The following is a 15,788-nucleotide window of genomic DNA, read 5'->3' as shown; positions in this document are numbered from 1 at the left end:
ATGGAACACTACGATCGCCGCCACGTCTCTGCGGTGTTCCAGTGAATCAAGGGGACGCTCAGGCTCTGGGTGAGGTGGTAGTGCAGCATCTACTAGCCGTATGGCGCGGCGTTGGATGCTGTCCAGTCTCCTTCTGTGTGTGGCGGCACAGGACATCCAGGAGAGAGCTGCGTATTCAAGGTGGGGCCGCACCTGTGCCTTGTACAGCAGCAGTCTCCCCTTCCTGTCGAGGAAACTGGCGATCCTTCTGAGAGCGGAGATCCTGTGAGAGGCTTTCTTGGCAATGGTTTTGACATGCCTGTCAAACCTCAGCCCTCGATCCACCTCCACTCCAAGTATCTTGACGTCATCTTGGAGTGGGAGAGCAGCAGCGCCAAAAGACAACTTTCCTGCCATTGCTGCCGTGGCGGCTGGGGACCGAGAGACTACCATTGCTTGTGTCTTCTCTCTCTCTCTCTCTCTCTCTCTCTCTCAATTTCAGTAACGTTCAGTTATGTAGGAGTTAGAAAAGCAGGAGGAGGAGGAGGAGGAGGAGGAGGAGGAGGAAGAGGAGGAGGAAGAAGAAGAAGAAGAAAAGCATGAGGAGAACGGGGAGGAGGAGGAAGAGGAGGAGGACATTATGAAGAAAACAACATCCACTTTAGCGACACATTACTCTCTCTCTCTCTCTCTCTCTCTCTCTCTCTCTCTCTCTCTCTCTCTCTCTCTCTCTCTCTCTCTCTCTCTCTCTCTCTCTCTCATATTTTCAAAAGGCTGAAGAATTAAATGAATTTTTTGTAAATGTTGGGAAGAATACGTTTGCGAAGACATAGCATCAACTAAGTGAGGTAAATGCTGAACAAAATATATCTTATCGTAACCAAAATTATACTAATAATGACCACTTCTTCCGACCTGAGCCTGTTGACGTAAACACGGTAATTTTAACTATAAAACATCTTAAAAACACCAAATTGGTAAGATCAGATGGGATATCACTCACACACATAAGAGACTCACTTCCCATCATTATTAATTATTTAACTACAATAATCAATACCTCAATTGTGACAGGAAAATTCCCTTCAGCTTGGAAACACGCTACGGTCACTCCCATCTTTAAAGGAGGTAATCGTAATGATGTCAATAACTTTCGTCCTATATCACTCCTGCCTATCCTTTCTAAAGTACTGGAAAAAATAGTCGCACAACAGCTCACTACCTTCCTCTGTAATAAAGACATCCTGTCAAACAGCCAACACGGTTTCAGACCTATGCTGTCTACTGAAACTGCCCTAACTACGGTCACCAACAAACTATATTCTAACATAGATAATAAAAAAACTTACACTTGTAACACTGCTTGATCTTTCTAAGGCTTTTGACAGCGTGCATCATCACACCCTAATGCAAAACTTGCAAAAGCTCAGATTGACAGTTTTTGGTTCAACAATTATTTGAAAGATAGAAACCAGACAGTGAAAATAGATAGTACAAGATCAAAAACATTACCCATTAATTTCGGTGTTCCACAGGAGTCAATATTAGGCCCAATTCTTTTCAATATCCATGTTAATGACGTCAAGGAAGCAATTACTGACTGTGAAATTGTACAATATGCTGACGACACTCAGATTATACATACCGGCTCTGTTGACGCCCTCCAAGATCTGATCTATAGAACTGAGTCAACTCTTTCGTTAGCAAAAACCTATTTTAATAAGAACGGTTTAATGCTAAACACAAACAAAACGCAATGTATATTTATTGGCACCAGACCTCTCATCAGACAAATACCAACAGACACTAGAATTATATTCAACAGCACTACCATCACTCCCAGCACACATGTTAAAAACCTCGGCATCTTAATGGACTGTCACCTGAATTTTGATGTGCATATTAATGAAATGTATAAAAAAGTCATGGGTCATCTTCTCTTTATAAATAGAGTAAAAGACAAATTTGAAAGTGAAACCCGTAGGACAGTGATAGAGTCGATCGCTCTCAGCCTAGTTAATTATTGTCTCCCAATATATGGCACGACGAGCAACACACTGCTACATCGAGTGCACCAACTACACAACTTTGCTGCTAAAATATGTGCTGGCGGAGCGAGAAGATCCGACCACGCCACCCCTTTTATTACCCAGCTTGAGTGGCTCAAAATTGACAAAAAAGTTACTTTTGATGTTGCCGTCCATGTATATAAGGTGAAAAACAAACTATTTCCTGAATGGTACATGCACCTGCCTACTCATAGCGAAGTCTCGGGTCACACCTACACAACACGACACCAATATAATCTTCACGCACCGCTCACTCACACAGACACTGGCAAACGCTCTATCACTGTCTTGGGACCCAAAGTGTGGAATGACTTGCCTTCGCATGTTAAAAACTCAAACACACTGTCCTCCTTCAAAAGACGCCTAAAGATCTTCCCCATGCTATACGTTAGCACGTTTTTTTATGACTGAACTCACTGTTCTAATATTAATAGACTGTAGTTCACTTACATTTTAGTTGTAAACTTATTTTACTAGTTTTTTTATTTACTTTTAGTCATAAACCTGGTTTTACTTGTTTTTACTTATTTTTAAATGTTTTTATTTCTATTTTTGTCTTAGCTATCTGATATTATTATTCTAGAATGTAATGCATCATTCTTACTCTTATCTATTATTATCATTATTCTAAAATCTAATGCATTATTTTTACCTTTTTGTATGTTAATAACTCATGTAAAGAATAGCCATTGTTAATGGAAATAAAGTGATTCTGATTCTGATTCTCTCTCTCTCTCTCTCTCTCTCTCTCTCTCTCTCTCTCTCTCTCTCTATAAGGGCCTCGGGACGCCCACAGCCACAAATCACAGAAGCTTTTCATATTCTACTTAAAGAAAATGAAGAGAGGAGAAAGAACACGAGCAAAACAAGTTTTTCATGGAACATTCTTTGAAATCTTAACCCGCCAAATTGAAAGAAAATAACGAGTCCAAGTGCTCTCTCTCTCTCTCTCTCTCTCTCTCTCTCTCTCTCTCTCTCTCTCTCTCTCTCTCTCTCTCTGTCTTGTTCTGTCGCCTCATACTCCACCTTTTCTGGGGATCAAAAACTCATTACTGCTTTTATGTTCCCTGGTTCAAAGTCGAGGATTTGATACATACACGTGGCCTTATTTATTTCTTTGAGTTTCTGTTCCGAAGTGTGGTTTCATTAATTATTCATTTTTTTTAGTGTTGTTGAATATTTTATGGATGAATTTGATTTCTTTTCAACTTTTTTGGGGAGAAGTTCCTTTTTTTTATGGATTAATTTAGTTCGTTTCGGTTTTTTTGGGGGGATTCCTTGTTTTACGGATTCATTTTACTTCTATTCAACGTTTTTTTTTCCTTTGGGGGGCAGTTCCTTTTTATACGGATTTATTTATTTCTTTTGGACATTTTTTTTTTTTTTTTTTTGGGGGTCCGGAGATTCAGTTCCTTTCTTTTATGGATTCAGATATTTCTTTTCGACGTTTTCTTTCTTTTTATGGATTAATTTACTTCTCGATTTTTTTTTTTTTTGGGGGCAGTTCCTTTTTTTTTTTTTTTTGGGGGGTTCCTTTTTACGGATTTATTTACTTCTTCTCGACTTTTCTTTTTTTTTGGGGGGGGCGGAGGGGCAGTTCCTTTTATATGTATTCAAATATTTCTTTTCGAAGTTTTCTCTTTTCTGGGGGGCAGTTCCTTTTTCTTACGGATTCATTTACTTATTTTCGACGTTTTCTTTTCCTGGGGGGCAGTTTCTTTTTTTTTAACGGATTCATTTTACTTATTTTCGATTTATTTTGGGGGCAGTTCCTTTTTTTATGGATTAACTTACTTATTTTCGATTTATTTTGGGGGGCCGTTCCTTTTTTTATTAATTAACTCACTCTTTTCGAATTTTCTTATTTTTTTTTGGGGGGGGCAGTTCCTATTGTTCTGGATTCAGATACTCCTTTTCGACTTTTCCTTATCGTTATTTAGTGTTTTATTAGTGTTTGTATTCATTTATTTTATTTTCTTTCACGTGTTGTTAGTCATTTACAGTTTCTCTTTTGTTTTATTGAATTAGCTAAAATGTTTCTTCCTAATGTTGGTATCTACTTGATGTTTATTTATTTATTATTTTTGTTTTATGTAAGAGGGAGAACTGTAGAGAAAAAAATCATTACAAAAAAAAAAAGCTCACTTGAATTTGGAGTCTTGTTTAATTAAAAGAATGTTTAAGGCACTGTTATTCTGCTTCACCATTCTGTTGTATTAATTTCACTACAGTAAATCAGTTATTTTTTAAGACATTAATCAAAATATTTCTTTTTTACATCTATTTTTTTACACAGTTTTGTTTAGTTATTTTTAAGACATTCATCTAAATATTTCTTTTTTTACATATATTTATTTTACACGGTATGAATTCAAATAACTCTTTTTAACCTTTTTTTTTGTTATTTTTCAGACATTAATCTAAATATTTATTTTTGTAAGGTATAAATTCAAATAACTCTTTCCGGCCTTTTTTTTTCATTTTAACTACGTGTCTGTGGCTGTAACAAGTAACCATGATTCTTTCCGGCGTTATTAATTAGTTATTTTTATTTACCATATCAACTCAAAGTGCTGTCGCGTTTTTATCAATTTCCTGTGACTTTTTCCTGTAATAATTCAAATGTTTCTATCTGGCGTTGTTATATATATTGCTCTTATGGTACGTGTGTCTGTGTGTCAGTCTGTTTCCCTTATAGCTGTCGAGTCAAGTGTGAACCGTACCTTTGTTGCCGTCACTCATTTGATTGCTGTGTTCACGTCTATGGTTTTTACACTCCAGTATTGCATTGAATTACACTTCTGAACTCTATCAATTTTCTTTATTATTATTGCTGTGACTGCAAGTTTTTATGACGTTTGATTTATTAGATGGAGCTGTTATTGTTATTTTTTCTTTGTCTCTACTCTTCCTCTTTATTCTGATTATGTTACATCATCATCATCATCATCATTACCATCATCATCATCATCAACATCAACAACTATTACTACTACTATTACTTACTTCTACAACTACAACTACTATCACTACTACTACTACTACTACTACTACTACTACTAAATATTATTACTATAATTACTACTACTTACTACTACTACTACTACTACTACTACTACTACTACTACTACTACTACTACTACTACTACTACTACTACTACTACTGCTACAACAACAACAACAACAACAACAACAACAACAACTACTACTACTACTACTACTACTACCCCTACTACTACCACTATTACTACTGCTGATGATGATGATGTTGCTGCTACGACTGTCAAGGATACACAAGTAAGATGTCTCTCGTCCTTCGCTTCTCATGTACAATTCTTCCGATATATTACACCAGTCTCGTCCGACATCCTCTCCGGACCCTTCCTATTTTTCTTCGTCAGCAGTTTACGAGGAGAAAGTGCTCTCTCTCTCTCTCTCTCTCTCTCTCTCTCTCTCTCTCTCTCTCTCTCATCACGTAAAGGCAGCTGCTTCCGATCTGGCTTGGGCAAAGTGATGAGAGAGAGAGAGAGAGAGAGAGAGAGAGAGAGAGAGAGAGAGAGAGAGAGAGAGACTAAGGGAGAACGGATGGGAGAGGAAGGAGAAAAATGAGACATGTATGCAGACAGCGAAGAAAAGAGGGAGAGAGGAAGGGAGGGAGAAAAGAGGAAGAGAGATATGGTGACTGATAACACCAAAAACTAATCAAGGGAATGGACGGAAATGGCATCAATAAAGAAGAGAAAAATATTTTGGTAGAGAACGATACAAACGCTGATAAACCCACACAGAGAGAGAGAGAGAGAGAGAGAGAGTAGCTGTAACAGGAAAAATATAACATCTTTAAGACCACTTGGGCAGTCTGAATTCCTCCTTCTAAACAATGGGCACTTAACATTCCTCGTAAAATTACTGCTGAGGGAGGCACCAGCGGAGGAGTGAGACATTCTCCAACACCTGACTGGCTGACTGACGCGAGAGTTCCCCAACCACATTCCGGCAAACAGTTATACCTAATATTCAACGAAAGACGAGGTTCCACGCATCTGAAGTCCAATTGCGATGAGGGAGGATGGGAATGCCAATGGAGGGCGAACAGTTGCGGTGATAAAAGAGAACAGGAGTGTGGAGTGAAGGGGAAGGAGTGGAGACGAAAAGTTGCCGAGTTAGGTCAAGGAGCCTGCCAACTTCCCGACCCTTATCGTGAAAATCGCTCTTGTTCAAACTACGGTATCAGCAGGTTCTCTCTCTCTCTCTCTCTCTCTCTCTCTCTCTCTCTCTCTCTCTCTCTCTCTCTCTCTCTCTCTCTCACACACACACACACACACACACACACACACACACACACACACACACACACACACACACACACACACATGCGCAAACACATCCATGCAGCAAAGGAATACGAAGTGACAACATTTTCAGAGAGCAAATAACAAACAAGACACGAGTTTCAGTCTCCTCCCTCCCTTTCTCTCTCTCTCTCTCTCTCTCTCTCTCTCTCTCTCTCTCTCTCTCTCTCTCTCTCTCTCTCTCTCATCCCCCACCCACCCTACCACCATGCCACTACAGACGCACTTTCCAGAACCAGATAGTTTTCAACAGGCAAAGTTCCCACCATAATTCCGAGGCAAAGCAACTCAACAACTCTGCAACTTTGACAAGGCGAGAGAGTGACAGACTCGGCACTTTCCGGGCGGCAGGGTGGGACGGGAAATGGGTGAGGCACTGATGGACGAGGAGTGACGGATAGCAAGCATGAAGTTGGATTGGATGGAAAGTATGTAATGTGATAGAGAGGTGAGGGAAAGGGTGGAAGTATACAGTGGTTCTGGAGGAATGGATGAATGAGTGGACAGATGGATGGCAGGTGAATGAAAGGAACGAGCTGACTGACAGGTATGGATGAGTAAGGATGAGAGAGGTGTAAAAATAGAAGTGAAAAAAAGTGTGTGTGTGTGTGAGAGAGAGAGAGAGAGAGAGAGAGAGAGAGAGAGACTAAATAACAATACAAGAAAATACTGTCTTTTAATATCACGAGAGGAAAACGAATTCCTTCACTTTGAGACTAAACTCTTAATCTTCTTATGTTGCTTATTTTGCGTGTAACTTTTCCTCATTTTTTCTTTTACCTCCTTTCCCTCCCTACCTTCCTCTTCCTTCTTTTCCTTCGCCTCGTACTCCTCCACTTCGCCTTCCTATACTTGAATCTAAACGAATTTACTGCGCTCCATTCAATTTCCCGCCTCACTCTTTCCTTGCTACCTTCTCGTTGCAATACACATGTTGGCAGCTTGTTTTACGCGTCGATACGTGAAGCAGATGGAGCAAACTAGTACCACACAGCTTTAATCTACTTACTGTGTGCTCAAGTTGATATGTTTCAAGTCAATAGCATACCTCGGTGGTTGAAAGCGCGTGATTTGCATGGAAAAAAAAATTGGGTTCTCGTTGATTCGTTGATTTGCAGAGATCTCTCGTAAGCTTCAATTGATTCAGACCTGGGGCAATGCAAGCGAGGGAGAGAGAGAGAGAGAGAGAGAGAGAGAGAGAGAGAGAGAGAAAGAGAATATCATATGTTTCTACCAGCCACTCAATATATCTGGCAATCTCTCTCTCTCTCTCTCTCTCTCTCTCTCTCTCTCTCTCTCTCTCTCTCTCTCTCTCTCTCTCTCAAGATAGCCTTAAATTCTCAAACAACAAAATAACGCGAACATTATTATAACCTTCTTTCCCACACACACACGCACACACACACACACACACACACACACACACACACACACACACACACACACACACATCTTATCCTGCGACACTATTCAATTTCCCTCGTTAGGTTAATGTCGCAGCAGTAGCGGTGCTCTAAATTTTATGAGAGTGGCCATGACACCTAATATTTTCCACCACTTGTCGTCTGCTGATGCCACCCACACACGTAACAGCCTGAGTAGATAATGTGTATGTGTACGTCCGCCCGCCCGCTCACCCAACCCGCCAACACGCCCGCCCGCTCATCCAACACGCCAACACGCCCGCCCGCCCACACGCCACTCCCCCGCTCGTCGCCAATATTGATGCTCTGACAGACGAAGAAGAGAGAAAATGAAGAATCGAGTGGAGGAATTTGGGATTTATCTATTTTTTTTCTCTTTTTTATTTATTTATTTTTTTTCTTTATGGACTAGAACGAATGGAATGATTCTCTCTCTCTCTCTCTCTCTCTCTCTCTCTCTCTCTCTCTCTCTCTCTCTCTCTCTCTCTGTAATGTCATTTTGTTGTTTGAAGTTTATATTACCCCCTTTTTATTCCATATACGATAGTTCTGAGAGCGAGCGAGCGAGAGAGAGAGAGAGAGAGAGAGAGAGAGAGAGAGGCCAATATTAGTTTTCTATCCATCCATCCACGTAGAGAAGCATTTACTGCGACACACACACACACACACACACACACACACACACACACACACACACACACACACACAGACAGACCTTTCGAATTAAATTGACCAACTGGATCGGAACCTTTTTCTGCTCAACTTTTCGGGATCCACTAATTAACCAGGCTTTTATTTTGGTTCATCCGTCTCTTTTCATTTTATTCTTTATAGCCTCTGGTCATCTTCCTTTACACGTCAAATGAAAAAAAAGTAACAGACAGACACACACACACACACACACACACACACACACACACACACACACACACACACGGCTACATAAATCTGTTTGTGGACGTTGCGAAACTGTGCAGAGTCATTAAACAAAAAGAGGATTGTGAAATACTACAGGAAAACTTAAACAAGATCTGGGAATGGAGTAAAAAATGGGAGATGGAATTCAATGTGGACAAAACCCATGTCATGGAAATGGGAAAAAAGTGAAAGACGACCAGTGGGAATCTATAAGATGGGAGATGGAGTAGAACTAGAAAAAGTAAAAAAGGAAAAGGACTTGAGAGTGACAATGGAAGAAAACAATCAACCGGTAAGCCATATTGATAGAATTTTCAGAGAGACGTATAATTTGCTAAGGAATATTGGATTAGCATTTCACTATATGGACAAAGAAATGATGAAGAAATTGATAAGTACTAAAATAAGACCTAGATTGGAATATGCAGGAGTTGTGTGGACCCTCCATAAAAAGAAACACATAAGGAAATTGGAGAGACTACAAAAAATGGCTACAAGAATGGTTCCAGAATTTAAAGGGATGACATATGAGGAGAGACTAAAAGCTATGGATCTACCAACCCTGGAACAGAGAAGAGAGAGAGGGGATCTGATACAAGTTTATAAATTGATTAACGGAATGGATCAAGTGGATAATGAGAAACTAATCCTGAGAGAAGAATATGACATTAGAAGCACAAGATCGCATAGTAAGAAACTGAGGAAGGGAAGATGTCCGAGAGATGTTAAAAAATTTAGTTTCCCGCAAAGATTTGTTGAGACTTGGAACAGTTTGAGTGAGGAAGTGGTGTCAGCAACGAGTGTACATAGCTTTAAAGAAAAATTGGATAAGTGTAGATATGGAGACGGGGCCACACGAGCATAAAGCCCAGGCCCTGCAAAACTACAACTAGGTAAATACACACACACACACACACACACACACACACGATTTCTCTGTTTGCATGTTATAGTTTTGAATATCAGAGTGCTCCGAAAAAAAAAGGAAGCTTGAGGTTCTGTACAATTTAAGTTTGCATCTCTCTCTCTCTCTCTCTCTCTCTCTCTCTCTCTCTCTCTCTCTCTCTCTCTCTCTCTCTCTCTCTCTCTCTCTCTCTCTCTCTCTCTCTCGTACCCACTGTGTAAAGTAGCGAGGGGAATGGCAACATCATGTGGTATTGAGTTTCGTATCTCCAGCAAACTTTCGTAAAAATCATTATGAAGATTTCGCCAAAGTTCGCTAATTCCAGAGCAGAACAGGAACTGCCTCCACACACAACAAAGAAAAAAGGACTTTGGGGAATAAGACTTAGAGTATTGTGTTCTCTTCTGATAATGATGCTTGAGTTTTGGATTTCTTTCTTATTTAACTACCTGTACCTTGTGTTTGTATATGTTTCTATCTTAATACCAATCGTACCACAGGGAACATTTTCTTTCCATCTGTGCTCTTTTAGTCCTTTAAACGCTGGATAGCCTAACATATCCCTCACAGGCAATTTATTTTTGCTCTCTATTTTAATACCACTCGTGTCACAGAGGTTGTCTTTTCATTTTCTGTGCTTTTTAGTCCTTTAAACGCTGGAAAGACTCACATATCCCTTGCAGGCAGAAAGATGTTATTTATTTGTTTCATTTATAATAATACGTATACCATTTACTGCATCCTAACCCCTTTCCTCACTTACGCTATCTATCTTTATCTTAACCTCTTATCTAATCGTACCATAATATCCGTCTTTCCTTTATTATTACTCTCATTATCATAATTTTTACATCAGCGTTGTTTTTATACGTGTATCACCCACTATATGCTAATGCCTTTCCTCAATTACGATATCTTTACCTTAACCTCTTATTTATATTCGTCTTTCCTTTATTACTTTTATTATCATCACTGTTATTATCATTATTAAATCACCGTTGTTTTTATACGTGTATCACCCACTATATGCTAATGCCCTTCCTCACCTACGCTATTTTTACCTTAACCTCCCACTTAATCGTACATATTATTCGTCTTTGCTTTACTACTTTTATTATCATCACTGTTATTATCATTATTACATCGCCGCTGTTTTTTTTTTTTTTACTATTATTTCACCATTCAATGTTGTAGTGACTCGTGTAGCACCACCCGCGTTGTTTTATCCTATCCATGAACCTATTTTCCCTTCCACACTAAGTACCACCTACCACGTTCTTTTTACGCCTAACTACCTATTTCCCTTAACCGCTAAAAGCACCTACATCATCCATGAAGGTTTTGTACATATATACATTTTTTTCACGTGTACTGCTTGCCACGTCCTCTCTTCCCACTAAGTTACCTATTTTCTTGTCACCACTAAGACGAAAAACCTTCCTAACCCCTTCAGTGATAGGGCTCGTTTCCATACTCATTCTGGTTACTATTTGGTGATTTTATACAGCTTCAGAAACCTATGTGGGGGATTGAAATAGTGAAGACTGTGGCCATTAATCTTCTGACCTCCATAAACCCTTCCTAATGTCAATAAAAATTATCTAATGGTACGCAAAAATCAACGTAAAAATGCGTTCCAGTATTGAAGGGGTTAAATATCTATATATACTCCTTTAATCATCTAATAACACGTATACTCCCAGCCAGACTGAAATAATGGAGACTGTGGACATTAATTTTCTGATCTCTATAAACCCTTCCTAATGTCAATAAAATGATCTAATGGCACGCAAAAATCAAGGTAAAAAATGCGTCCCAGTACTGAAGGGGTTAAATATCTATATAGACTTCTTTTATCGTCTAATGACACGTGTACTACCAGCCACATTTTGTTTCTACCTTCGATATAGTTTCCCTTTACTAGTATGACCATCTGTATTCCCAACACAGGTAAGCGGGTTAAGGTGTTGTGTTCCCTAACCTCACCTGTCTCCCCCTTACAGAGTACCTGTCCCACGCTAAGTGCATCAGAGAGGTCCGGACAGACTGGGACCGCTGCCACCTTCAGTTCAAACACCTGGTGGGGAAGGAACACTCTAAATCCAACCTGACACAGACTCAAAGGGATCATAACATTTGCTGGTGAGTAGAGCCACACACACACACACACACACACACACACACACACACACACACACACACACACACACACACACAAACGTAAAACAGGACAAAATAAACCTGATTTCATTACACGTAATTACTATTCAGGCCCTCCTTATCATTCTCTCTCTCTCTCTCTCTCTCTCTCTCTCTCTCTCTCTCTCTCTCTCTCTCTCTCTCTCTCTCTCTCTCTCTCTCTAATAACCAGTGAAATTGTTTTTCTTGTTCTTGTCTCTCTCTCTCTCTCTCTCTCTCTCTCTCTCTCTCTAATAACCAGTGAAACCATTTTTCTTGTTAGCTTTTTATTACTCACTCTTTTCTCTTCTCTCTCTCTCTCTCTCTCTCTCTCTCTCTCTCTCTCTCTCTCTCTCTCTCTCTCTCTCTCTCTCTCTCTCTCTCTCTCTCTCTCTAATAACCAGTGAAATTGTTTTTCTGTTGTTCTCTCTCTCTCTCTCTCTCTCTCTCTCTCTCTCTCTCTCTCTCTCTCTCTCTCTCTCTCTCTCTTTCCATTAATGGACTACCTCTTATCCTACACTCTCCCATTCCCTCTCATCTCTTCTCCATCTTGCCTATCTCTTCTCTCAGTCTCTCTCTCTCTAAAGTCGATTCCTCTGAGTTGTCTTCCTCACACGAAAAGTAAACCCCACTCAGAACTCAGACTTCCCACTCTCCTCCTTTCCCCATCTCTCTTAAATCCTTCCTGCACCACTACTCACTCTTCTCTCTCTCTCTCTCTCTCTCTCTCTCTCTCTCTCTCTCTCTCTCTCTCTCTCTCTTGGTTTGTATTCCCCTGTGGGTTTTTTTTTTTTTCTTCTTTTCCTTCACTTCCTCTTTGACTTCCAGCTTCCTTTTTTTGTTTATTTGTTTATCACGGTTTTATTTATTTCTTCCTTCTCTTTATGTATTTTTTTCGTTCTCTTTGTCTTTGTTTCTCTTTTTTTTTTCTTTATTCTTCACAATGTTTCCCTTTCCTCCTCCTCCTTTTTCATGTGTTTCTTTGCTTGTTTAATCTTCTCTATCTTTTATTTTTTCTCCACACTCGGAAATTTCCATCCGCTTTCTCTCTCTCTCTCTCTCTCTCTCTCTCTCTCTCTCTCTCTCTCTCTCTCTCTCTCTCACAAAGTTCTCTTCTTACTCGTTACTTCTCAATTCTTTATTTTCTCACTTTCAACACTTTTTTTTCCTTTCTTCACAAATTTCTTTTTCCTGTTTCTTTCCTTTCCACATTTTTTTTCTATTTCTTTTCCTCTGGCTTCACTAGCCAGAGGACCGGGGTTCGATTCTCCGGCCGGGTGGAGATATTTGGGTGTGTCTCCTTTCACGTGTAGCCTCTGTTCACCTAGCAGTGAGTAGGTACGGGATGTAAATCGAGGAGTTGTGACCTTGTTGTCCCGGTGTGTGGTGTGTGCCTGGTCTAAGGCCTATCCGAAGATCGGAAATAATGAGCTCTGAGCTCGTTCCGTAGGGTAACGTCTGGCTGTCTCGTCAGAGACTGCAGCAGATCAAACAGTGAAACACACACACACACACACATACACACACACACACATACACACACGCACACGCACACACATTATAGTCACTTCACTGTCTTGGGTAATACCGCATAACATTATGGAGTCTCTTTAATATTCTTCTTCAAGTAATCAGGTCTTTATATAATCTCTTTCCTCAAGTTACCAGGATTTAAGTAATCTCTCTTCTCCCTTTATGATGACGGGTTCCATATAATGTCTTCTTCTTCATATATATAATCTATCTTCCTTTTAAGTACGCAAGTTTTTCTTCATTTATCCTCAAGTTGGTAAGTTCAATGTAACCTTTCTTCGTCTTTTAATTTCTACGTTCAATACTCTTCTTTCCTCAAGTTGGCAGTTTCCTCTTCCTCTTTCTCTGCTTCTCCGTCTTCCCTCACGAATACCGTTTATGTCCGCTCCTTCCCTAAGACCACCTCCCTTCCCCAGCATCCGCGCGAGGCTTCTCAAGTGTGTTTACGGCACTGGATTCCTCAAGTGTGGGCGACTCGAGGCCATATTCCTGCAGAAGATGACGGCGACACTCTCCTACAGTGACGTCCACCAGGAGAAGTGCAGACATGTCACCCTACACGCCTGCTCCAGCGCCCACCACGACGCCCACCCCGCCACTACTCTCATCACTGTCCTCTCCCTCATCCTCCTCTCTTGCTTCAATCTCATGACGTAGAATCGCAATATTAAGGAAAGAATAAGAGTCCTCGAGGATAATGCGTGGTGAGCCTCCCTCGAGCACTGCTGCTGTGGAGGGATGTTAAAGTAGATAGGGACTGAGTGAATGGTGACAAGAAATGAATGGACTGACTGCGCACAAATCATTTCTATTGACTTGCTTTAGATGGTACTGTTAGAAGGTGAGGTCTCCAACATGGTACACGCAAGCCTCAGTGATCAAGACGAAAAACGGTCTTTTTTTTTTTCTTTATCTCAGGATGAACACTTTCCCATGTTGTCAAAATAGTTCATCAGTTTTCAGTTGTGACTTTTTTTTCACGCATTTATCAAACCTGGTTAGTTTTTTTTTTTCAATATTATTTCTACTTCGTGTTACGGAGAGGCAAGAGGAGGAGGAGGAGGAGGAGACATCATCACGTCACTATAGTTTATGGCGTAGATGTGTTAGCGTTGCACTATGGATCTTAATTCCACTTCAGCTGTTCCCCACATGTGTTCGCTACACCTGACAACCATCATATCACCTGGAGGGAAGGGAGTAAGAGAACCAAGGTCGTGAGAACTGAAATCCAAAATCAATAGGAGCGACAGAAACATGCGGAAGCCTCCACGGACAAGAGTGAGAGAGAGAAAATACACAGGAAAGAAACAAAGAGCGAGAGAAGAAATGGGAATGTAGAGCGAAGACAACGGCAATATTTTACAACGAGAAGGAGGATCTGCAGCAAAAGCCATGAAAAACAGATGAAAGTATGCAGTGAAGGAGAACAAGAGCTGCAAACTGTGGCGGGTTATATAAGAGAACGTGGGAGAAAGAAAGGAGTGACGCAATATGAAGGAGAAAGAGAAAAAAAACAGACTTTCTTTGTTCTAGTAAGACACGAACTATAACACAATACCAGGAATTTCCTTACTAACCTACAAAGTTTCTTCTTTCTCCCTCACTGATCTCAATCATTAAAAAGAACATCACAACACATTTGGGACTAAAGGCACCCTTTCTATTGAAACCGTTTTCTATTAATCTTTAGGGATACGAAAATGAAACGATTTTTGTGTAAGTTTTTGGAGACCTTAGTCAGCTTTCTCTTCTCTCAATAAGATAGATGATACAATAGGGAAGATACCTATAATGGAAATGGGAAGACATATAGGTCAAGGCAAATGGACGAACTTTTAGTATAGTTCCGGTACTCCTTGGAAATCCTCCCTTTCACATAATAGAGGACACGTGCGGAACTGGAAGGATCTATTAATAAAAGTGGAGGAAAGATTCTTAAATATGCTTTTTTACATAGGAGCCAAGAGGGACTATGTACTGGGAGGGCGAGGTGGCGGGGGAGTATCGAGGAGTGCAGTATGGAAGGCGGGCAGGAAGTCGATAATGGCAGCAAACAGAGTGAAACATAATGGAGCGGCAAGGAGGGATATGTAACAGCGATTCATCTCCTGGGTTTCAATAGCTTGCGTCAACACTGTTCCGGAGCCCTAATCACTCTGAAGGGCGCTCGGGATTCCAGGTAATGGACGAAGAGGGGAGAAACGAAGGCTAGATGGTGAGATACACACACTCCGCCCTTACTACGTATATATGAACCAATTGTGTCCGCCATACGTGTGACCCTTCAGGATATACAGGGGCAAAGTGAGGGTTAGAATGGTGCAAACTTTTGTCCCGTACAGTTTTATGTTTTCATCTTTTTTCCTTTTTTATTATTTCGGAATCGAATAAGAAGTCTAAACTTTGAGGAGAAAAATATTGTCGAAGT

General features: G+C 40.3%; 1 protein-coding gene across 3 annotated transcripts in view; it reads left to right on the top strand.

The window, feature by feature from the left end:
- The window catches only part of LOC123510219, a 43,030-nt gene extending 28,711 nt beyond the window's left edge, over nt 1-14,319 (top strand). For all 3 annotated transcript variants that reach the window (XM_045265154.1, XM_045265156.1, XM_045265155.1), the window contains exons 4-5: nt 11,650-11,788; nt 13,774-14,319. In XM_045265154.1, coding sequence (XP_045121089.1) covers nt 11,650-11,788; nt 13,774-14,014 — 380 coding nt within the window. In that variant the 3' untranslated portion in view covers nt 14,015-14,319. The remainder of the gene's footprint in view (nt 1-11,649; nt 11,789-13,773) is intronic.
- The last annotated feature ends 1,469 nt before the right edge of the window (nt 14,320-15,788 follow it).

This window comes from Portunus trituberculatus, chromosome 28 (assembly GCF_017591435.1).
Source record: "Portunus trituberculatus isolate SZX2019 chromosome 28, ASM1759143v1, whole genome shotgun sequence".
Classification (NCBI taxonomy): domain Eukaryota; kingdom Metazoa; phylum Arthropoda; class Malacostraca; order Decapoda; family Portunidae; genus Portunus; species Portunus trituberculatus.
This window is presented reverse-complemented; position numbering and strand designations above follow the sequence as displayed.